The sequence below is a fragment of the Agelaius tricolor genome, unplaced genomic scaffold, assembly GCF_023055355.1.
Source record: "Agelaius tricolor isolate 1412-34295 unplaced genomic scaffold, bAgeTri1.0.p SCAF_16, whole genome shotgun sequence".
NCBI classification, from domain to species: Eukaryota; Metazoa; Chordata; class Aves; order Passeriformes; family Icteridae; genus Agelaius; species Agelaius tricolor.
Genome location: NW_027269276.1, coordinates 19842534 through 19868661, shown reverse-complemented (window position 1 = coordinate 19868661; position 26128 = coordinate 19842534). Strand labels below are relative to the sequence as shown.

General features: G+C 40.2%; 1 protein-coding gene across 2 annotated transcripts in view; it reads right to left on the bottom strand.

The window, feature by feature from the left end:
• The window catches only part of RORA (RAR related orphan receptor A), a 358835-nt gene that overhangs the window by 103891 nt on the left and 228816 nt on the right, over positions 1–26128 (bottom strand). For both annotated transcript variants that reach the window (XM_071442020.1, XM_071442022.1), the window contains exon 2: positions 10182–10211. In XM_071442020.1, the coding sequence (XP_071298121.1) occupies positions 10182–10211 (30 nt within the window). The remainder of the gene's footprint in view (positions 1–10181; positions 10212–26128) is intronic.

The window sequence follows — 26128 nt, the reverse complement described above, 5'->3', positions numbered from 1 at the left end:
AGAAAACTGCAAGTACACCACCACTCTTGTGAACTGACTTTTGAAGTTGGTGGTAAACACCTCAAAAAAAGGAAAAAAAAAGGGAGAGGAAATTGCTTTGCTTCGAGGGCGTGCCTAGTCTGTTGTAGAGCAAGTGACAGTGCTGCACCTCACAACTGATAGTTTGTGCTCACTTTAAATAAAAACTTCTCATACACACAGGGGAAGCTAAGACAGATAACAAAAATATCTCACAAGTCTTCGTTTTTTCCAGCCAAATCATCATCCTCTTGGTCAAGGCTTCCTATATATTTCACTTCTTATGTTTTTTACAGTAACTCGTTGAAGGTTCAGTTCTAGTTCAATTTGAGAATCTAACCATTAATGGCAGTAAGGTTAAGAAAGGAAACTTCCCAAAGTCCCAGATGCAATCCTTTAAAACAGTAACTTCTATTTAGGTGAGATCCTTTCCTTTGATCAAGTGAACTGTGAATCCAAACCCAGACAATAAAGTGATTTAAGGCAAGGTGACTGCAGTGGGGTTAAAGACCAAGTCAAGGTTCTACTACTGTGTGTTTTAAAAGCAAGAGATAAAGTAGCAATGGATATTTACACTCAATTCAAAGGTATTCACACTGGAGAATGCAATTTTGCTACTGACATAGTCTCTCTCTCTCCTCCCATATTTAGAAAAAAGGTTATTTCAATCCTGTGATGCTCATTTCAATGTGCACTAATCAGCACATCAGTATAAGCCAAAGCATACATATTTTAACTATTCTTTTGTAGTGAATGTACAGCTAATTCAAAGTAAGTAATTTAGGCATTACAGAAAAATGGTGTCATTTTGTCTTATTGGGAATGCACAGTGTTTTTTCTCATGTTTTCACCTGAAACACAACTACTGAGACACAAGAAAACATTTAACTATTCCTCTATGCCAAACTAACACCAGGCACCATTTTTCCTGAGTGTTTCAGTGTAATGAAGAATTTTGCAGAAGGAATTTGTGTGTGGGCATGGTTTGGGTAAGCAGGACCATCTTCCCACCCCTCGTGCAAATTCCAAAAGCAGCTGACATTTAAGAACTCAAACTCACACCAAAGTACCTGTCACTATGGTTTGATCCATGTAAACCTCAAAGCTCACCTGTACTCCTACCTGTAACTCATATCTGGCAAGATTTCTGAAATGCTGCCTGCACAGTTTTCCCTCCCTACTCTCCCGCCATCCCCAGCTAAGCAAAATACACAAATATACACATTTAGCAATATAGCTCAAAACTATTCAAGTGTTCTGAAAACAAAAGGAAGAAAGTTGAAACATTGAATTTTAAGTAGTCTGTATCCCAAATTCCCTCAGGATTCTATTTGATTTTGGGTTGATCCATTTCTGTGCCTTTTCAGTGTCAAGTTTTAGCTCTTTAGACCAACTCACATTGCCCTTTGAAACTTTTTGTCCTTGCTACTTCATCATGCTAGGAGACTTAAGGGAGAAAAACCTGAGTAGCAAAACTATATTTAAATGAGGAGCTTTACAAATATCATCATCATTTGGTCATAATATTAAGAACAAGCTCCTCATTATGAGCTGAGGTGATTACCTGATCTACCGTAAGGAGCTGCCTTAGTTACTGTCTGCATCAGACTGTGCTCCCAGCTGGGTCAACATTTAAATAATTCTAGGTTGATGTGCTTAGAGAAAGGCTGCAAAACTTCCAATATTTTCACAGTCCTTATTAAGCTTAGCTATCAACATACATTAAAGAGCCCTTTTCAGGTTCAATAGTTGTGTCAGGATGGCAAGTGCTCAAGTCTAGCAATGCACTGTCAAATAAATGAGTCTATTAGGAATGATGGAATCAGTCCCTGGTTTCAAAATTCAGATAATAAAATGTGCTTTTTTTGGTTCAGATACCAACCTTGGAGAAGTCCCTATGACTGTGCTTGCTTTAGAATCATTAGAATTCAGCCTTACTACAAAAAAAATGCAGCGCTGTGTTATAAACAATGTCATGAACTGAAATGTAAGCAGAAAACTCCACAGATTCTTCTCAAAGCATGAAAAAAGTAGCAGCAATAAATCTGTAGGAAAAAAATATCCACTTGGACTTTTGATGTTTGAACAAATGGTACACAGATCATGTTTTAATCCTCATTTTAATGCTAATTTAGTCCCAACACTTTGCTGTATTTGGTGGTAATCCATTCACAAAGATTCACCTTTCTATAAAGACTGGAGTGACTTCAAGGAACTGTTCAAATCAAACCAAATGAGTCTTGCACAAGTCTTGTTTAGAAAGTACAATTATTTCTTAGGGAGCTATTGCAAAGGATGTAGTCAAAAGTATTTCCCTGTAAGCACAGTTAGACTGGCTAGACTTAGACTATTCAGAGCCAAAATATGCAACCCATATATTAAAGAAAAAAGTCATGAGCAGTAACACTTCCTATTTGCTTTCACATTGTTTGCATTGAAAAATACACAGAATGCAAAAGTAGATTTGGAGAAGTCTCATCTGTCAGTTTTCTAGTGCCCAAGACACTCAAAATCTGAAAAAAAATAACTAACTTAATGACTTTGCAAAGAACAACTCCTACTGCTCTCAGAGTTGGATTAAAGTCTTAGAATGGGAAGAATATCAGATATTTTTAAGCTTAGATTCAGCCCATAACACAGTTCTCTTCTATAACCAATAAACACACCAAAATTGTGGACAGCTGTTCTTGTCAAGCTGGAAACATTAACTTCATGGAACAGCTGCAAGAATTCTAAAGACAGGAGATTTTAAAAACAACAGAAAGCAGGCAATGCTAAGAGGGCTGATGAAAGCACAGTTCAGCCAACAGGACTCACTGAGGCAGCTGCAATAGGGTTCAGAGCAGTCCCACACCTCCCCTGGTAAAGTGCATTGCACCACAGGAGGTGTTCCTGACTTCATTCACCATTTCCTACATCAGAGGAACAGCCTTAGGAATTAATAGACAGAAAAAAGAAGGGTACAAAACATGCAAGAGCAACTTCTATGAATTTATAAAGCAAGACGTAGGTATAAGAGAACACTACAGACATTCCCAATGCATTTACTGCCTGCATCCACAAACAGTTCAAATTTATTTTTGAGTCACGTCCACAATCTTTTAATACCCATCAACCACACTAACAGAATTTAGACCTCTAATGTGAGAAACTCCTTAATGCTCTCCTAACACTTCATCATTCCTTGAAACATGGGCCTTCAAATATTTTTTAAACATTAAAGAGAATGTCTCTGCCCACCTTGTCTGCTTCCACAGGAGAAACCAGAAAGAGAAATGAAGTGTGAGCAGAACAGGAATATATTGATTTGCAATTTAGAAGTATCTGATTCATAATCCAATAAATTTTCATACTGGATTATTAACATTTTGCAAATACTTATCAGTCTTCATTTGTTAGAATTACTTTTCAACTTATTTGCTGTTTTTCCCTTGTTCTGGTTTGCATACTACTTCATTATTAAAGGCACCAAAAACCCTATCTGAGGGTATTTACCAGAAAACTCAGAGTAAAGTAAGCCCATAAATAATGGTTACAGCCAAAAGCCCCAAACAGACAGAAGCTGCTCCATATACTCAGAACAGAAGTAGAGAAGAGACCTGATATTATCTCCAAGTGCAGCTAATAGACAGAGTTCCCCCTGGGACTGCCAGGACAGTACATTTAATTGCTTGTTCTATCAGCCTTAGAGAAAATGAAATGTTCCTTCCAAGTGTGCCAAAGGCTTGGGGCCCAGGCACAGGCCAAGCTTTTGGGCAGCTAAGAGAAGATTAGAGGCAACAGGTTTGTCTCAGCTCAGACCTGTTATTCTGTGAGGACACAAAACATACATTAATAAAATATTTTGATACTTGAGCCATCCCCATGGCTGTTTCCACATGGGTAAAAGGGCTGGTCTCTCTCACAAATGTTGGAATTTTTACAGAGAAAATATTTCACTGGTGCAGAACTGCCAGGAAGAACCAGATCATCCACAGATTTCACCTACAGCCACGTCATGGACATCACACACCACACCCATTGCTATCCTGCGTACTCTTTCTCCCAGAAAACAGCCAGAAACCCTTTCTAACTTGAAAAATATTCCCTCCTCTCCTCATTTTTTGACAATACCTTCATCTTTGGCCCTGTACTCAATAATTTGGCCACCCAAAAAGAAGCCAACATTCATTTTCTCTCAGGCAACAAACAAGTCACTGACACAGTGTTTTGTGTGGCAACCAAACCAAACCTTCCACAGGGATGGCCTCAAAGGGGAATTAAAGGCACAAACTTGAGCTGCTCATGGTGAGGCTTGCTTTGGCTCACAACAGGGAAGTTTAAAAAAAAGAAGAAGAAAAACAAAGTAAAAAGAGAAAAAGAAAGAAGCGTAGCCGTAGTTCAGTAAAAGTTTTGAACAAGAGAACAGCCCTAGATAGCTGTCTTCAGATTCTTCATCAGGGCAAACAGTGCTTCAAGGACAAGCAGGAAAGTAGCAGCTATTTGAGGCAACTTCATTATAAAATCATTTTTAATAAGCAATCTGAACAAAGAGAGGGAATGCTCTTGCAGAGAAGCCCCCAAGGGATCTTAAGGCTGCCCAGTAAAGTTATTAGGAGGTTACACACAGGGGACCAAACAGCTATTTTATTGGCCTCAGGGGACAGGGTTTAGTTTTCACCTGTTCTCTTTAGGCCTTGGTGCTAACAGCAGATCCTGTTAACCATCAGCTTTCTGAAGGCTCCTGTTTTGTGAGGGAAAAGTATCATTTACTTACTTTAGTCTGCACATGAAACATGTGAGGTGAAGTCAACAGTACAATGCACAGTAGATAAGTAATTATAAATCAGATCAGAAAAAAAAAATCACAATGGCTTTCTCTTTAATGCAATTAAACAAAGTAACTAGATTGTTCAGAAATGCTGAGAAATCTTTAGCAGTGTCAGTAAATACAATATGGAAAGTAAAATCAGAGAAGAAGAGCAATCTGCATTAAGCTGCAAACATTAATGTATGCTTGTAGAACTTTGGTGAAAAGTAGTTCTAGAAATGCTGGATATCTGAGAAGCTGAAGAGCTGTTTTCTGGCCCACATCTGCCTCTGCATTTTTAACAAGCAGTGTGCTCTTAGCAGCTGCTGAGAGTCCAGGAGAGGAAGGCCATGATGCAGGCAGGGATCTCTGCCCAGGACAGTGTCGAGTGCATGTCTTTGTCTCCATGGGCAGAACGTTCCCTGGTTCTGGCTCCTTGTGCTGCAGCAGCACTGCAGGCAAGGCTCAGGGGCTGCTCAGGACAATGCAGTGCTGCAGGCACCTGAGCTCTGCACTGCCAGCTCCCAGCTCTGCTCACACACAGTGGCCAGTCAAGCTGACCTCCCTATGGTACAGTCAAGACTTCCCATCTCCAGTGTAAACCTGAAAGGGGAATTTTCCCCCCTTAGTCCAGAGTTCCTGTGTATTGGCAAAGGACTCTGAGCCAAGATACACCCTGAGACCAACAGCTACAGCCAGATGAGTGTAGGAACAGCCCCAGTGAGGAAAGGGCCTGGGATCTCAGCTAGCAGAAGGGACGGGTTTACTTCTACTACCCTTTGCCTACAAAGTTGCCAGTTCTTCATGCAAATGGTTTCATTTAGTGCTAAAAATCAAAACCACACAGTTTTCACTTAATTTTCCAGCAGGAGATCATGTCATTAAAAGCAGCATCTAGCTTTGGAAATATTTCTTATCTGTCAGAAATTACTGAGAGGATAATTTCAGTTTAAGTAAGGAACAGTTCACCCAACATTAAGGAATTCATACAGAGATGCCTACTGACATAATTGTTTATGAAAATTACTCTAATTTAAATATCTGGATAAATCACAAGAAGAAACATGCTCTTTCTCTCCAAATGGTGATAATTCAGTCTAAATGAATGAAGCAGTTGTCACTTCTGGCCTCAGCTCAGAAAAGCCATGCTCCATACTGGTGACAGTGAACTGTAGGTGCACTGGCCCTAGAAAGCTGAACCCAGTGAGCAGCCCCCAGTTCAAAGCAGCACCAGGTTAATCCAGGCCAGGTAAGAGCAGCCCTGCAAGTCCCACCTCTGCTCTGATGAGTGGGTGTCACTCAGAGCCAGGGATTCTGGTGCTTTTCTGCTGTGAAAAAACATTCCAAAGGAGCTGTGGACAGAAAACTGTCAGGAAGGCTGTAAAATTGATGCATTTTCTGCTGTTGTACCAATGCAAGGTAAGCAAAGGACTGGATGTGTCTGGCCATTGGTGCAGATGTGAACTCCAGCTAGGCAATCCAACTCCTTCAAAGCTTCTCACTGTGGCTCCTCACAACCCAAACAGTGAGAGGAAGAAGGTTCCATTACAGCCTGAATCAGTGCAACACTCACCTTCTGCATCTGCAGAAACCCCTTACTTTGAGAGGCAAGTTCAAACTCATTTAACAAAGTCAATGCCCAAGATAAAACAGGGATCTGAAGAAAAATAAGGTGATTGATTTGTGTGACAGCTCTGAGTCACAAGTGGTCTGGTAGAGGCCATGAAACTAATTACTTGAAGTGTGGCAAGACTTAGATTTAAAATGCCAGAAACAAAATACTCCACACTTCAGGCCAGCCTAAAGCCCAGTGGGTCAGTGCTAAAAGCCAGGTCCTTTGCAGCCTTCTGTTTCCCAGAATTTCAGATTTTTATCATCACTGATACAATGATGCCTTTCTGAATTTGCAAAAAGGGTGAAGTTGTGCAAAGTTACAATTCACTTGCAGTACTTTTCAGAACATGAGACATGGCAGGAAGAGGGCTGTTTTACAAATATTGCTGCCAATCAAATGATCAGAAAAGAATCTAAATGTCAGTCATGTCTTCCTCGAGTCAAAAAGAACTGAAGGACCAGAAGTCCCACTTTGTATGGAAGATGAGACAGCACTTGTCCTCTACCATCTGACAGACTACAGCTTATCTAAAGTGATGGTTAACCTGACAAATAGCCATGTGAGCCCAAGAGAATTATTCTACAAACAGACAGAAGGCATGTATCTTTTTCTTCAAAAGCCTGTTTAATCTTAAACTTGAACTGAGCAGAGAAGGGCATTTTGGGGTGGATAACATTTATCCCCTTAGTGCTCCTTGGAAGACTATTGCACTCCCTGTTTAAAAGTGTCAGATTTTGAACCAATTAAACTGTAATAAAGAGAAAATGTGGAGAAGCACCAATGAAGTAGAATACTTGGAGAAATGCCTCAAAAAGGATAAAAATCTCTCAGGTTTTATTTAGATAGTTATATTATGAAAGACCTGCATTTCTTTAGCACTACTATATTGCATGTGTACAAATATTAAGCTCTTGTTGGATTCAGAACTACCTGAGCACCTGCCATCAGCACAGGAGTTCAGTTTCAGCTGACTGGACACCTTTGTCACAGACTAATGTCAAGAAGGGGATAAAATGTACCCAGACCCTCAAACAATAAACCCAGGAAAAATTAAGTACTGGAGACAGATCCCCACCAATTTCAAAATCTGCACAGCTCAAACAGTTGTGAGGGTGAAGTCTGAAAAGGATTAATTGGAGGTTTGAAATGCATCATGTATCAAACTTTCTGGCATTATGTTAAAAACAATTTTTTTTCTCTACTAATTTCTTTCCTCTTTTCCACTCATTTTCTCCACTCCATTTCTTTCTCCCTATTTAAATCACAGGTCATTAGAAATAAGTGGTAGTTTACAGTCAGTCAACACCCTCATATACCACACATCATAAAATTGGATTAAGGCAATTTCATCCATATTTCTAAAAATCAGAGCAGGCAAGGTATATACACTACACAAAGTGTTTGCAAGAATGTTTCTTGAAATTTCTTTGCAGAAATCTTAACTCTAGGTAACTTCATTTGGATAAATTATTTATTCTTATACAAAGTGATAGGCAAATTCTAGAGAATATCTTGGTGCACAAACTCTTTCTCTGTCATTTGTAATTGTTAACAACTCAGACTCTGTAATGCTTCTATTTGGGTGTTTATATTTTTTTTTCTAACTCATTCCAAAACTGTAAATTTTATTAGCTTTTTCTATTCAATTAAAAACCCTAATTCTAGTCAACAAGGGGGAAAAAAACCCTTGTTGTGCATGGTGCTGAAATTCCAAAGATGCACAGTTTACATCCATTCCTACTCTATGAGAATTTGTCATAATAGGAATGAATCCTAAAAGAACTTCAACCAAAACAGAATGAAACCTCATACATATTTGCTAGCAAACGTAGCTTACATTTTCATCATGCCAATTACAGCCTATTGCTCCTTCTATTTTAATCCCTTCTTAATGGGCAAGCTTATCTTCCCATTATTCAGGCAACTTTTCTGTTCATGCTTCAGCAATTGCATGACAACTGATTAACAAATCGGGGAACTACTCTTTGACAGCTCTCTTGGAAAAGCACAGAGTTCTCAACATGAAAGACACTGGGACCCTAATTTCTGTTTGAACTAGATGAAAGGCCTTGGATGGTGAGCACTACTAATCATCTCTCACAGTTGAGAAACACATCTTTTTTTCATCACAGGCCTGAAACTGCTTCAGCTGAGATCCAGGGTGACAACACTGCACCAGTTTGGGGTGGCTGAGGAGCTGTTTCCTGTGCTCTCCAGTTCTGTGCTCACTGCTTCATCTTCCTTACAAAATTCCCAAAGCTGGAGCCGTGGCTCTGGGGGTCAGCTCGTGGCACTGCTGTACAAAAGCCAGGGGGGTTTGGCTGATTCCCAGGGGCTGTTACAAACCAACACTCACCTGCACACAAGAGAGCCCAGCACTGAGCTGGCACAAACACCCAGCACCTCCAGAGAGGGGTGGCCCCAAGCCAGGGCTGACCCCGTGGGCAAGGCTGGGCACTGCCTGGCCTGGAGATACATGGAGCACTTCAGTGTCCTGTGCTGTCAGTGCCAGTCAGCAGGAGCTCCAATATTCCCAAAAACACCAGGGTGAAATTCTGCCCTCAGCTGCCTGCCTGGAGCTCTCATTAAGTTCAACAAAACCATTGTGCAGCCAAAGAGGGTCTGGCCCTCAGAATGCTTTAAGCAGCAAGCCCACCTAGGCAAAGGAGGACCATCATGCTCTAAAAGTTTGAGACATTTAAAATTTGTTTCAAAACTCACATGAATCAGCTTCTCATTTGAAATTCTCAGATCTGCTTTTTAAGTCTACACAGTGAGACTTCATCATCTCAAGTCAGATTTTTCACTCCAGGAGTATTATAAAACCAGGGATGAATAAGAATGAAAGCCATGTAAGACACTTTGTGACATCCTAGAAAGCTGTGGTGAAAATACTTCAAAATACATAAAATGCATATATATTTGTAAATTTTGAGCAGCCTAGCACCTGTTTTGTAAGCAGGCTTTCATGAGAGTAACAGCCTCAGCTTTAGCCTACTCCTGTTTCATATCCTGGGCAAGCACAATTCTTGCACTACCAAATAGCCAAACCTCCACAGACAGTATCTGAAGAATCTCAACATACTCCTTCAGCTACAAATCCCAGCTTTTTCTCAGAACTGTGCTTCGAGCTCCCTGCAGGATAGATAAGAGTTGATCCCCAGAAATGATGTCTTTGAAGAGGATTTGGAATAAATGTATGTGTAAGTAAATGCACACATCAACAGCCATTTCCAAGGTCACCACTTATGGGGGCTGCTTGCTTATATGGTTGAGAGCAAAACAAGAACCTCCAGTTGTTCATCAAGTCCCTTAAGCACAGGCAGAGAATGAGTTCTCTCACAGATTAGTGCATAGGGAGGGACAGAAGATGTACAATTAAATTATTTTGGTTTGAATCATACTGCATATGTAACAGACATAAAAATAACCATTCTCCTCACCTGCATTTTCTGGATATGTTAATTATCAGCCAGCTGTAAGGTAGATATAGTACAGTAAGGAATTCTGCCTTTCCTCACAACTTTCTTTTTCTGCCCTCTGACTTTACAGACACGTGAGTACCACATATACAGACACACATTGTACATCCAACAACACTTTGGGAGAGGACTGAAACCCCTAAGGCAGAAAAAACACCAGAATTTTTAAAATGGAGCTTTCTCAGGCCAGACTAACACCAATTAGTCTGAGCACCACAGCATGGCCTAACAGAAATTCCATTTGTGAGAGAAGGGCAAATCAAAAGGTATTACTTACATGTATGAGTCTTCTTTGTTACAGAAATACCTGTAGGGAAGAAACGACACCAGTGTTAGCAAAGCAACCACTGAGTAAATGCTTTTGACATATAATTCATCATTAATCTATTTTATCAGACACACAGCAGCCACTCTAAAGGAGGAATGAAAATTGCCATGATTTGTACGTTCAAGGTGGAAGGATCTCCCTTCTGTGTGAAGATTTTAGTGGTATATTCTCTCCTTACACCTCCCCAGTAAATGTTTCAACATGCATTGCTTCAACTTGCTTGCTGCAATGCCTATCTCCCCACTGCTGGTTTCAAACTGGAGCTGACACAAAAAGAAGACACCTGTAATGCTATGGAAGCCCCCTTTATTTTCCATGGCCAGAAATGTTCCCCACTCCTATTGCCCAGTGCTCATTAAAGTGCCCAGGGATTGGAGCAGCACAAGTCATTTGCTGTGTTATGAAGTTCAAGCAGTTCCTTGAATGCAAGCTGCAGCTTATGCTCATTAAAACCAAACAAACAGCTCTCTCAATATGACTATTGCTTGTCAGAATTCCAAGCCAGATGCAAATATCTCCAAGCCGTTAAAGATAGACTTTCTGAAGTAATAAAGATGTTTTCATGCTAGACAGGCATGTGGCAGCAATCACCAAGGATGGTCCAGTGCCAGTGAAATTTGAGAGGCATTTCAAAGAAAGCAACAGAGTGAACAGAATGAGGCAAAATTCGTAATACCAAATAAAGATAAAATTAACTCTGTTAAATGTCATTGGAATTCATGCTTGAATACAAACAATATTTTCTCCACTTTAGTAGATAACTGGTGACATACTCAGACCATCAGTATTTAAGCTTCACTCTCCTTGGGGGTAATTTTATGAGATGATGAGAAAGAGGTTACTGGAAGCAGTAGAAGTATTTGAAACATTTCATTTGTGATCGAGGCCTGTAATGAAATTTTGGAATTGGGATTGTCTGTCTTAATATTCATGAAAAAGAGAGAGACCTGAATCTCCTTTGCTACCCTCCAACTCCTTCAACGATCTCTTCCAAAACAAATTCCTATGGAAAGAAATAGACTTTTATTCCGGGCTTCTTGGTTGTGGAGCATCTAAGAGAGGCAGCAAATTACAATAACTCAGAAAAATGAAGACACCTTATTTGCAAACACAGAGCTGACTTCCAAAGCAAACAGCTTTCAGATTATTCATGTTTTTGATAGACACATAAAACCCTAGTGCCAATCCCAAATACTGAGCTATCAAGTTTGACATAACTGTCATGAGGACTTTTTTTTAAAATCACACTTATGCTGCTGTTGGCATTTTGGTTTTTAACTACCAAGCTCTACAAGTGGGAGCACTGGGACCTTTGCTTTCCCTGAAAAGTTAAGAGGCTTCAGGCTTTGGGAAGTGAAGTTCTAAGTAGCTCCTTTGGGCAGTTTTGCAAATATACAATTTACAGAAAGCAATTTACAGAAATCAGAATAGTAGAACTTGACTATATATGTGTGTTAATGTAAATTGAAAGGCCCTGGCCAAACCTGCACATGCCTCACAAATGAATCAAATTTGTTACAGCCACAAACCATAGAGCCAAGGTAAGCAATAAAACCAAAACAAAACCAAACCCCAACATAAGAAAAATAAACCCCTTTAGATATAACTATCTACTACAGGGGGCAAAGTCATCCTTTAAATTGATAATTTGTAAGAGCAAAACTTCTTGGGTTTTCATTGCAGTCCCTGCAGTATTGGCTGGCTCAGAGCAGGGGACAGGATGGGACAGGACAGGACAAGGGGTGCCAAGGGGGTGAGCACTGTTACAGGAACTACAGCTTAGGGCAAGAAGAGGGCCTGAGGGAGAAGGAGCAGAGAGGTCTTGAGCCCCTTCATCAAAATGCATTCATGGGATTCATGCAGTGCTTGGTGTGAGTGCAAACCCCTCTCTCCAGGTCCTTTCAAGGTCTGGCTCACCCTGTGAACTGGAAATTACAGCTGCTCTTGGCCCACTGGCTCTTTCACCAAGAAGGAGCATTTTTGCTGCTGTTTGACTTCTTGAGTGACCCCTGAGCATCAGGTACAGCTCCTGACAGCATCCTCATCCTCACAAACTGTCCTAACATCCCCTTGGCAGACCCTCTTGCCTTGCCCTTGCCTATCTGTCTGATTCCTATGATTTTAAGGATGTTTTATGCAATGGAAATGCATAAAGAGGAAAAGGTCTTAAATCTGAGCACCATTTGCAAAACTTCCTCTCCCAACACTAGTGCTAATAAATGGATACAGCAGTGCTCTTTCAGCATTATGGGAGCCATATGTGTACTTTTCTCAGAAAATAATGCTTTCTGTAAAATCACTTTGAACAGAAAGTGCTTATGCTGTCACTTCTGATTACTCACAGCCTCTTCACAATGGGATTTGCCACAGCACAAAACAGACATAGCTGTATTCGCTGACTGAGGACCCACTTTCCCTGGTACATGAAACACTGCACTGATGGAAATATTACTGCTTCGATTTTTCTACTTTTTTTTTTTTTTTTTTTAATGTGAGATGCGTCGTGGGTTTTTCCAAATCAGATGTTTCCATAATAATTACTGATTATAATCTGGTAAAATCTTTTAGCTGGTTTATGCAGATATTTTTAGATAACCTTTTAAAGCAACAGCTTAGAGGTAGATATTTTTGCATCTGCTTCATCATTCCACTGGTGGTTGCATTGAAAACAAAGTATTTTGCTTTGAGCTGTGGTTTTAAAGTAGCTGCAATCTGGTGGAACAAGGATAAATGCTGCCAATGAGTTCAACAGGATTACCTTTAAATTAATCAGTAATCTTCACTGATGTAAAATAAATTATGAAGTTTTAAGTAGCTTTCCTTTTCACACAGGTAAGTCTAAGCGACAGAAAAACTGAGCAAAAAAGGTACCAGCATATCCAAAAAGTTACTTAAATTATATATAAAATCTTAGTTATAACTGTATCTTATATTTTAGTATATTATATGTATATGAATATTATACATAATGTACATTATAATATGTATCTTATATTGTAAGATACATTATAACTAGTGATTTAAATATAAACATTGAAGATGCAACACTGAGCAAAAAGGTACCAGCATATCCAAAAAGTTACTTAAATTGTATGTAAGATCTTAGTTATAATGCATCTTAGATTTTAGTATATTATATTAATTGCATGTTGTAGTATATTATATGCATATCATATGTATATTATACTATGTATCTTATAAGATACATTATAAGCAGTGATTTAAACATAAACACTGAAGATGCCACACTGTGCTCAGGTTTCATTGCACTGCAGGAAGCCAATGACTGCTATTCAGAACATCCAAGGTAGGTAATAATAACCTAGAAATGAGTGTTTGTGGAAATAAAAATAAGTCAGACACTTAATGTGAAAAGGGGGAGTCACAGGACTGTGGCTCTCTCTGGGCCAGTGCTAGATCCCACTTGCAGCCACATGTGAATGAATGCCTCTCCTGTGCAGCCAATGCATCGGCTCTCAAAATCAACAGGGTCTCTTGAGAAACCAATTCTGCGAGTCCAGCACACACCAGGAATTTCCTTCACAAGATCAAGCACAATTACCAAGGATTGCTCTTGTTTGTAAATATTTCTGAGGCAGGACCATCAGTTTATGTAGTAGAGTACAGTGTTTGAGTAGACACCATAGAATAAAACTAAACCCAACACACCACTGACAGACAGACTTATTTTTAATAAGCAGAGCAGAAAGAAGCTACTGATTCCTTAAAAAATGTTAGTTAATAAAAAAATCCCATTTTTAAATGGGTTTCATTTCAAAATGTGATAGGTTGGAGAAGTGAGTGACTGCTTGCCAGTATTAGCACTCTCCTACTCTGCCAGCATTCCATTCTCACTGAACAACAAATATAAAACATAAAGAGAGAAAGAATCAACACTGTAACTTCAGTGTTGCTAATATAGAAAGACTTCCTGACTTAACCAACTAGACTTCAAAGTAAAGCAAAGGAAATGTCATGAAAATATCACAATCTATCAGTGCCATGGTTATCAGTGAGTGAAAGTTTCAGTATTACAGTTATCACAGAATGCATCACTTCCGCACTGCAATTTGACATTCCTGATCAACACCAAATCTTAAACAAATTAACTTCTTACACTTTTCATCGTGGCTATGCAATGCTCTTTACAACAACAATTGATTTTTTTTTAAATGAAAAGAACTTCAGCACCATTCCCTTTCCCCTCCCACCAACAGTATGTAATTTGCCATGATGGGTGGTATTTACAAAAATAGCTTGCTGAATGCAATGAACTTTGAAAAGAGTATCTACCAACAGAGACAGGATATTCTTTTGCAAGCAGTTAGCCTGACTGACCTTCACTAGCCAGCTTCAAATAGAGATAACAATGTCTTAAAGTACAAAAAGAGACTCAGATATTTTATACATCATAAGCTATTTCTCACAGTTGCCCATCCAAATAAAGCAGCATAATGAAACACTGCTTACTCTGTGAACCCAGATCCCTGCTGCTGTTGTATAGTTGTCAGCTCCCCATATTTCAAGGGGAAATCACACTTTGATGTACAGAAAGATAAGTAAAAAGGCCTTTGTCTGGCAGAATACATTACTCTGCAAAATATCAAAGAAGAATATTCTTGAGTACAATTTTCTTAAACCTCCAAGAAAATTCTCCCTCAGAAGTGTGAATGGATAAACACAGGCATCACCAGCAGAGCTCCCAACCCATCTGCAGGACTTGTGTTAAGCAGCACCGTGTTTGCCCTGGCTCTGCTCTTTGTGTCCAAATCAGGTGATTTACTCTGCTCTGATGACAGCACGTTCTGCAGATGCTCTGGCAGAAGATGCTTTGCACATGTGGGTGTGTGCATCATTACAGGTTTGGCTTTTTTTAACTTGCTCCTACCCTCCCCTCAGGCCAGCATTCTGTCCCTAGCACATTTTGCAACTTAGGCATTTTAGGATGGATTGGAAATCCCAGGGGAAAAAACCCCAAACCTTAACATTTTAAACTGTAAGCCTCCTGCCTAACATATTGTATAAAACCAGAAAGAAAACATATTACAAGCTTGGATCCCACTGTGTTTCATCCTGTCACTCCAATTCTTCTTTACTGTCACCACACAAAGCTGGCAATTATGGCAGAAGATTATGTGCAACACTGGGACACTTGCAGAGAACCTAGCAAGGCAGAATAACAGATTTAGGTGTATTCAGAAAGGAGTTCGTTCTCTCAGAAACTTTATTAATGGTTGGTTTCTATTTAAGTCTGTCTGGAGCTCTGGCTTGAAGGAATTTTGTGATCCTTGGGGGCTATTGTTTACACTGAGCAAGGTGAAATAACACACATTCAAATACTGCAAACACAACTTAAATGAATTACCATCTGAAATAAAATCATGTAGCAAAACAGTATCCTTGTCTAGGACAGAAGAGCTGGTCATGATGATCAGCACACACTACTGAAAGTACTCCAAGTAATTTCACTATTTTGTTTCAAAACTAAAATCTACTGCTTACAGTTCACTCCAGAAAAAATTAAAATTAGATTCTAGGCTAGCATGGATCAAGGACAAGAGCGGCTAGGCATGTATGGACAGAAAGCTTTCCAAAATTATGACACCACCCCTCCAAAATAAAACCTAAATGTCTCTTTTTAAAAAATCCTTCAATTTAAAATTTGATGACATAAGTTTTTAAACATTCCAGATTTTCCCAGGCTTTTTCACATCTTTTATTGAAAAGGAAAAAGATCTTACCATGTGAAACAAGGTTCTAGGTTTTTTCACCAAGTCTAGATCAATCACATTGTCAAATCTATAGCTATAGAACAAAGTCAGAGTAATCAATGTTGACCTAAGTGCTTCTGTACTGAAAAAAACCCATGCTTTTTTCTATCTAGGATAGAATAGATAGATTCTATCTATCTATGTTTCTATCCTAAGATTCATAGCTGTTCCTTGTACCTAAGTTCTATCAACAAATTATTCACAGCTATATTTTAAGGGGTCACTTCAGTATTACTGCTTGAATCATAAGGTTATATCTGAATTAGCTACAGAAAAAAGTAAAAAATTGTGTTCTGGAAAATTTATTCAAATACAGATACAAAGTATTTGAAAAAAACAGATTAAAAACCCCAAGGATGTTTTAAAAATGTTTTGACATTGTTTTACTGAGGTAGATGACTTTTTTAGCCCTTGGAATTCAGACTGGCATCCTACTTCTGAGCATGACTTCCTGCATCATCCAGGCGTTTTATGATTTCATTTTTCAGCAGCTGACAGCCTCCCCTACTTTTAAAGTGAGAGTAGTACCTGTGAAAATGTGAGTACATATGACTTCTTTCAAAGTTACAGAGCATTCATTAGAGAGCAGTCACCACTGTCCTGAGTTGTCACCTGTACAGCTGGCAGCTACAAGAATTCCCTGCTCTTCCGAGGCTTTTCTCAAATAAAGAATTCTTAACAGACTCCAAACTGATTTTCTGATACAAAACTGTTCCTAATATGAACTTTAACCATTTCTTCCTTCTTGCACAACCTCACTGAGAGTCCCTCTGAGCCTTAATGTATTTTTGTCCTCACAAATAAACAGTGTCTTACATTAGGAAAAAATAACAAAGAATCTGCATTATCAGCCATAACATTCTAACATGACAAATATCACCAGAGAGCAGATGGCATATCCATCCACATTTACACTGTACTCCACACACTAGAAATCAAAGATAGTTCAGAACTGCATGTCAGACTGTGTCCAGCAGGAGCCTTTAGAGGAAGCCCATGGAACAGCTTTGTTTTAATGAGTCCCTGTTACACAACTGGGTGAGTGAATCACAAGGATTTCAAACCAGCCTTGCAGAGCAGCACAGCCACATGGCCAGAATCCAGGCCAATGTACAAAGCTGCACAAATCCAAACAAGCCCCTCCAGCCCTTGGGATGGACAAACAGGGTGTGAGCAAACCCAGCATTTCCTAAAAGCAGTCCCAGACTCTCTGAGCGTTGTTCTTTGCTCAAGCCCCTGTTTCCCAGAGTTTATCAGCGACAGAAGAGCCTTGGCAGGAGCATGGCAGACACCACTGCAGGCACTGCACTTGTTCCTTCCTGTGACAGTCAAAGAACAGAGTCCCCTTCAGCTGAGGGTCTGTCCTATCAGCACATTACTGGAACAATTGTTTAACTCACATCCCAGATAAGGACAAGAAGCTCTGCAATGTGTGCAGTCTCCTGAGGGGAATCAATCCTGGAATCATTTAGGCTGGAAAAGACCTCCAAGGACTGAGTCCATGGCCTACCAGTGCCAGTTTTATCCCTGAGCCATGGTCCCCAAAGCCAATCCTCACTGCTGGCCACCCCTCAGTGACTGCAGTCCTGCCTTAGTGTGGCTTGGCCAGTGAAAATGTCCCAGCAGGCGTGAGTGTGACACAAGCAGCACCATTTGTGCAAACTCCCTGCTTGCTGATACTGGGAGGATCCAGCAGCAGCAGGGTGGGCACTTCATGTGTTCATGTGTGTGCTGGAGTCCCCACAGTGCACACCACTGTACAGGCAGGCATGGGGCTTTGCTCCTCCACTGTGAAGAATAAAATCACTTTTCACTTGTCTGCTCTCCCAGATCTCCCCCATCAGACATCTCATCCAAGGACACTTTTCAAGTCATTTCAAAGCAACATTTCACTTAAACATTGCTCCTATCAAAGCCTTTCAGGCTGCTTTGTTCAAGACTACTGACAACCTCACATTTAAAAGCATGAGCCTGGCCTCCAAGAGTTCAGGGTATTTCCATAAGATCCAGAAAACTGTCAAGTTACAAACAAAGTGGAGGGTGGGGGCTGTCTTCCTGTACATTACCTCAGGCCAACCGTGCCTGAAATCAAACTGTCCTTCCAGCAGAACAGAAATTCTGAGAGAGGCCCGGGACCTGAGATACCAGCTGAGATAACAACCACAGGGCTGCAGCAGTCCCCATTCCACCAAGCCTCACCTCGAGGCAGTCCCTCTAGATGGGAGATAAGGGAAGCCTCAATGCCCCAATTCTGTGCCTTCAGGTACGAGATGTGCCACGTGAACATCCTCACACAGACTGCTGAAGCTCCTTCAGTATGCAAACAAAACCAAAACGGAACAAAACCAAAGGGCTGCAGTCCTTTTTACTCACAATTTGTGCAAGATTCATTCATTATTTAAGAACATTGCAAGGCTCAACACGTTGCATTGTAATTTAAAATTAGCTGATGGACATTCTAACATCAGGCAAGGAAAAAAAATGGGTTTCTGTTAGAACACACTTCCAGATAAAATTTTTCTTGTTTTTCTTATTATTCTACCCTATCATATCTTCCAATAAAAGCTGCTGGTTTTAATGCATCCATTGATCTTCTATGCTCTCACAGACCCTTCAGAGAGAACCAGGGAAATGTCTGACCAGAAGAAAACCTGTCCATGAGTTGTCCACAAGTAGGAGATGATGATAAAACTCTGCCAATGCTGGCATGGAAAGCAGTCAGTCAGTAGATGGGCTGCAAGGTGACCCGTAGTGAGTTATATCCAAGTGTTTTCCCTCCTTCTGATCTTAGTCAAATAGGTTTGCTTCTCTTTAAATAAAGAGATCATCAACACTGCTGTCAGTTCAAAATTCAAAAACTCATTACCAGTTCAAACATCAGTCTTAACTGCTTGGTTCTCAGGAAGAACCATTAAAAAAAAGTGTTCAGGTTCTTAAAAATAAGCAAAATATGCCTACTTAAAAACTGTAGATAACAATTCTTCTAACACTCTTCTGTGAGACATGAAATTTGTACACTCATCAGTGAAAAGGGAGAACCACTGTCAGTTTATTCATGTATTCAAAGCAGAGCAATACTTTCGTGTGGCCAAACAAAAATGCTACTTGTTTCTGCCCCTTGAAGCCAGTGGTGATGGTGTATGGCAGGCAACTCCTGGCAAATTCCTCATGGAATCACAGTAGAATACATCAAAGATGTTCTTAACCCATGTCAAAGCAAATGTTCAGAGTTTTAACTGCACACAAAGAGCAGACAATGGACAAATCTTATTTGTATCACCAGGTTGCCAACACCAAAAAGAAGAGCACCTTGCCACTAAGTTTTTTTCTGTGCCACAGGCATGGAATAATAATTTAATAAATGATAATAAATAAATTTTAGTAGTTCGTACCATTCTACTACAAATACTGCCTGGTCAGCTCTGTGATGATGATCATTTATAATCATTATAATGACAAAGAGATCCACGGGCTTTTCAAATGTACAGTGCTGATGGCAGGGGAGAGGCTGGCCAAGTTACAAAATTGGGATGAAAAAGGATGCAGCAAAGTTGGAAAATAACTGGAACTCACTGTATATGTACTTGCTGTGTATTTACCTGAGAGGTGGCATTTGGAGCAGCACAATCCCCCCAATGCACTGAGGGGGCTTCTCTGCCAATAGGAGCAAACAGCACGGGTGAAGGACACCACCAAGTGATTTATCAACCCCATTTGCTCTGACATCCAAGTCACTCTGGGACATCTCTGATCCAAATATAGCCACAATAAAGTCCAGGTTCACTTTGGAGAACAAGCAGGAATATCATACAAGGTGAGATGCTTGCAAGCTACCAGCATTTTTTTTGGTTTTGGTCAATTCCTTCTCTAACTGACAATCAGCCTGGACAATGGCACTTTACCAAGTCACTCTTGTGACTGACTACAGGTAGAGATGCAATCTTGGCAAAGATGTGAGGAATTCAGGGAAAAAAGTACAAATGAACAAAAAACCCCAACAATGCCACTCGGGCAAATCTCAAAATACTAAGATTCATCCCACACTAAAAATGCAGGCAACTCTGCCATGGTAGAGTGTTTTCCTTGGTGTTACTGGGTTGGCTTTTTGGCAGTACTTCCCATCATCAAGTTAGTGCTTATATATCCCCAAAAGCAAACCCTATCTGCAGTTCACAGACAAAGAAACAGAAGCTACGTAGTTATGTAACTACAAGTCATGTATTTATAAACTGGGCTGCCTGGCTTATAGCAGCAATCTTAATTTAAAAACTCCCCAAGCAAGAATTTTCTCACTGCATCTTTCACAATCAGTTCATGACTTCATCAAGATGACTGAGATACTACAAAATAACCAATCTAACGTGTCTGAGCACCAGAATTTTAATGTGCATCTCATACTGCTACCCACATATATTTTAGAAATCAAATTTTGGCCTCTGTTTTAAAAGTAGCTCCTGTAATAGTGTGGTACAGTCACAGCATTATTATGTGCTAAGAACTCACAATGAATACACAGCAAAGAAATGTTTATTGAATGTTCTTCAAATCATCCTGTAGTGCAAAACAGATAATCCCACACTGACTACAGAGGATTCAGTGTTGTTTTGTAGATTTCTACAGGATTTAAAATGACAGCTGTCTCATATGGTGGATATTCCTCCCTGCAACCCCTTTCAAAATCAAAAAGTGCATTAGGCTGGTTAAATTCCTTTGTTCACCACAATGACTTTCATCTCTTTAACATCTTGGATAAAACTGGCCCATTATGCATCAAATGAAGCCAGCTTTGGGTATCAGGTTCCTGATATAACCAGATAATTTTAAGTTTATTTGAAAGGTGATCAATATTTTGAATATAGATCATATTTTCTTTGCTCTGCTTTTCTGCAAAGTATTTATAAGGTAATATTTGTGATCTAGAACAATCAATTCCTCACACATTACTTTATCAGTCCCAGAATACTTTCACTCCAAAGTGCTTGTACATTTGCCTTTCAGTATTCTTCTGAGGTTGTCTCCTATCACAGTAACTCTCTCTTTTTTTAATATCAAAATATACTGAGGTCGAGTCTCAGCTTCTCATTGCTTTGCTCTCCTGAGGAAAAGAAGTAAGATTCTATTATGTCTTCAACAGCTGTGATGAATGAGGGGAAAACAGGGAGAGAGAAGGATTTGTGCTAGAAGCTCATGCAAAATTCGAGACTTGAATATAGCACAAGTAGCACTTCAACATTTCAGACTCCTTCAGAGCCAAGATCCCTGGAGAGTTGAGTTTAAATCACTAAACTTATTTCAGGAAAGTGGAGAACACTCTGGAGAAAAGTCTGTCGACTCCAGCAAAATTAATAAACTGGTTGCTCCTGATGTGAACTACATTTCTTGACAGGAGTTTGACAAATTTCTAATTCCCTCTTAGCTACTTGTGAATGCTGCACTTGTTGCTCCTTTTTAACAGTTATTTAATACTATGGCACAACAGAAGTCATAGGAATTGTTAAGTTTCACTCACCTTGCACTTTCAGTGCCAGAAATAAAAAGGAAAACTATGACCTTCCTCCATGTCTGTCAAAGAGCAGTCTATTCTTTCCTGATTTTAAATGTTCATTACAGAAAAAGTATCTAAGCCCCACTGGGTGACTCTGTTTACAGAAATCAGAATTAATAGATGGAAACAAATCTCAAATGAGAAGTCCCTAACATTATGCATTTTTTCTAAAGACAGGGCCAATTGCTTCATATTTGCTACAAATCTAAACAGAATTAGTGGCATTTAATTGTCACCTAACTACATTTATTTAGCATAACCACTCTGAGTTTGGATGGACACTCACTTTTCAGGGGTTTTCTTTTCTCATTCTCACGAAGGAGCATCACTGGTTTTGCTTCTGTGTGTTTAGGGTGCTGACAGTTTTGTAGTGCTCACTGCCCTGCTGTCAGGGCTGGTGCTGCACAGGACAGCCAAAACCTGTCCTGTACTCGGGGGTTACTGCAAAGCCGAATTCCTTCACAGAGATGGTTATGCTGCAGAGCTCAAATGCAGTCACAATTAAGAGACAGAATAAGGTGTTACATGCCCTTGACCTAAAGTATGTTTTAGAATTTTTGTAATAAAAGTGCCATGAGATATGTGAATTACACTGAATCAAGCTATAAAACAAGGTAGAATAAGAGTGGATTTCCTCTTTACCCCCTAAAAAGGGGTATTTACTATCTCAGGAAGATCCTAAGAAGATAAGGCAAATCAGTGCTCCCAAAATGACATAGTTACTTCACAGCACTTTTTCTTACAGTATGGTAAAGTTTTGTTTACTGTAACAACAGGATTACAGAGCACAAATACCAGCCTGGTGTAATTTTCACTTACATTAGGGCTCTGGGATGTCTGTAAATGTATGGCAAGGTTAATGGTTATGCTTCCCAGGACCCTGGACCTAGGAGCAACTTTCCATTAAGTAGGAAAGATCTTCCATGAGGAAATGAAGCTTTTCTAGGAAGCTCTACTCAAAATGCCTGGTGCTGATGGAGAAGGGAAGAAAAGGTTAATAAGTGTCCTAAAAGATTGCACAGAGCCACATGCTGTACAGAATGCCAGTGATCACACCACAGCTACACCCTCTGGAATTTGGGACTCAGCACTCGTTACTGCTGTGTGCTGGCAGCTCTGCTCACAGGGAATTGCGTTCCTGTTGGGTGGCTGGCTAGGGCAGCAGAACCCTGCCTTCCACCACTACAAAATCACAATTTCCCACTGCAGAACGGCAATTTCCCACTGCAATGCACCCAGGCTTCACTCTGGGGATGGGATTGGCAAGGCAGCCCCACTGCCCACCAACTTCCACATGATCTGGCCAAGTCAGTCCCGAGTTCTTTCAGATCTGAAAGGTTTCTTGTCTTTTATACACTACACTCAAAAGACAGCAGAGTACCTCAAGCAAGTATTTACCACTTTCAATATGCACATCAACTTGGCAGTGAAAAAAGAAAGTTAATTTTAGATAAAAGCCCCAAGCAAAAATTCTGCTCCCAGCACACATTTCAGCCTGACTTTAGCCTTTTTCCCCTCTGTGCACTGATTCAGGGAAGGTGTCATGTATCTCTGTCCTTACAGCCAAGGCTGAGGGAAGGGACCCGCTGGTGTCACTGCTGTGAGTGACACAGCAGGGCTGGAGCTGCCAGGCTGAAGCACTGAGGCCTCAGGGACTGCACTCACCCTGCAGCCCTGGCAGCAACTCACTGTGCAACCAGTGCACAAACCTGCATCATGCCTGCACATTGTCATCTCCTACCTACAAGCAGGTTAGTTCAGCCTGTTTCTTCCTCTTTGCCTTATCAGTCCTTATGATCATGCTTTTTAATGGATCCTGATTCTTGATATGTTTAGATCAATTTTATTCATTCATGCTTCTTAATCCTTACAAAATATTCTGTGGAGCTCAAAATCACTGGGGAAAGTCACAATAAAAAAATATTTTGAGAAAACAAGGAAATGTTGTTAAAATAGATAATTTTTAGTCTATTCTGTATTTTATACCACTGTTTACAACACCTACCAAAACCATATTTAGCCAGTAAAATTCTTTCCTTAACCCTTCTGCTCTCTGAAGACAAGGATTCCCTCGGGAATACAGCAAGAGCTTTTACAAATGTTTGGAAGCAATATGAAGCTGTGTACCAGTAAAAAAAAAAAAAAAAAAAAAAAGGCATGATAATATCCAAATAATCCACATTATTTATTCTCAGGGCTCCAGGGAAATTAAATAAGGGTGGTGGAAGAGGCATAACCTTACTCCTTTACATACACAGCTCACTTTCACCAGTATTAGCAACTGAAGCTCAAGACAAGAAAATTGAGCACTGGTCTGTAAATTCATTCTAATGACATCACTGCCAGGATTATCCTTTTGGGGATGGTTTGTGTAGGGGGCTGGGAGGAGAAGGCAAGGGATTGAGCAAGGGAGATTTGATTATGTTTGAGCTATTTCGATTTGAAGATGCTCTTAACTGACAAAACAGAAAGCGTCTTATCTGAGAAGGGATTTTGCTCAGCTGCTTTAAAAATCCTCCATAAATGCTCCAAGTCAGCACATTCCCTGGAGGATCAATTGGCTTGACAAACTCTAGACATCCTCTATACCATCTTAGGAAAACAAAAAGTATTTCCATATAAAAAACTTTCTCCAGGCAAAAGCATGACATGCAAAGAGTTGTCCTGGGGCAATTAAAAAAGAACTTCTCATAAGTAAATTTAGTGCTTGCAAAAGTTGCTGCAGTGACAGCATTTGCTACCAAAGGGTTCTCTTTAATCCAACAAGCTGCAGCAGGGCAAATGTCTCCCCTGCCTCTGCTCTCACAGCAGCATGAACGAGATGTAAAGGTGGGCTGAGAGCTCTTCAGACTCATTCATCAGGAAAACTGACTTTAACTCACAAGATGTCTCATTGATTAAAAAAACCCCTCTCATCTAAACATTTCAACTGCTTAAATGACTTCCTACATTTTAAGCAGTGAAGTGTTGGTCTCTCTGAAGGGGTCAAGGCAACAGCCAGCTGTAGCCAACAGAAGCCCTGAATGCAGTTGGCAGTGCAGAACGCATGGTCAGTGAGAAAATGACACCTGCTTCAGATTTCCTGCATTTCCTCCACTAAAACAGAGTTAATGTGAGATATTATCAAACAGTAAGCAACTTCAACAAAACTGTTCCTCTTATTCTTAAAATGACAAAATATAGGAAGAGTGTAATTTATTAAAAAAGCCTTCAGTTTTAAAAATCTGAGATTATTATCCTTACAGGTAAGTTTATGATTGTTTGGAGAATACAGAAAATTTAGCCACTACCTATATCAGAACACTAAAATTTAGCAACACAAGAGTTGTACTGGCTGAAATGTGATCCCTAGCTGGATATCAAGGCAAGGGCTGCCAGGAGGATCCCCTGGCAGCTCTCAGTTGGGTCATCAGCTGAGCGCTGCCAATTCCCAGCCTGGAAATCCATCGTGCTCATGTGCCTCCAGTAACCCAGAGCTGCTGCAGCTGGGCCATAGAGACAGGAAGGGCAGCTCAGCTGAAGTTTAGGTACCTAATTAAGGTGCCTGGAGTTCCTGTAACCTGCAGATAGAAATGATGCTACCTCTGTACACCAACTACTTGATAATAGCTGAAGGATCCCTTTCCTTACCTGTTCCTGAGAAAACTGAAGTCACCACTGCCGTGCAAATTTCCTACAACTATTCCAGCACTCCCGCTCCTTTCACACCTGGCTGCTGTCAGGTTTAGCACTAACTAAGGAAACAGCTGTTGGGGGTTCCAGCTGTTTTCAAAGAGGACCTCACAGTTGAGGGATTCTGAGATGCTGTGGGGCCACCACACACTCCACATGCCAAAGCCCCACCCATTGACTGCCACATGGCCAGCATGGGATGAAGGCCAGCACACCCCGACCTGCTGGCTCCCAGCTGGGTGCTTTGGCATGTGTCTGAAGGCAGCCAGCACAGTTCATCATGCTCACTTGGGAGATAATACAGCCTGCCTACAACTCCGGGTAAACACCTCTACCAGTTAATGCATGAATAAACTGATCAAGGAAAAAACAAGTAGGATGAGCTACACTAAAAAGAAATTAATTACTCATTCTCATTGTAGTTATATCAAGGTATGCATTAAAAAGTGATGGGATATCTCCAAGTGGCTTTTGTGTTCTACAGCCTTAAACACGAGGCTTTGCTGCCTTAAAAATTATTTGTTAAGAAATATTACTATGGGTTTATCTCACCACAGTACAGTAAACTGGACAGACTTAGTTTAGCATTCTCTCATGTCCAAATATTTATGCTAACCCAAGTAACCCCAGGAAAATGTGCACTAAGTGTTCTACCAATACTTTAGGAGTCAAGGTCTTTTTGTTTTCTTACATCTCCAAATTGCGTACATTAAAGAATGAGAAGCTTAGAGAAACTCCTGCCTAAGATACTTGACATAAAAATAACATTACCTGCTAACATCAGCACTGCACAGATGCAACCAGGCATTGAAACAAAAGGTAAGAGAAGGAGACAGGAGAGACAACTAAAAAAGAACCCAAGCAGTAACTGGGAGAACTTTGAAAGCACAAACCCAGTGACAACTAAC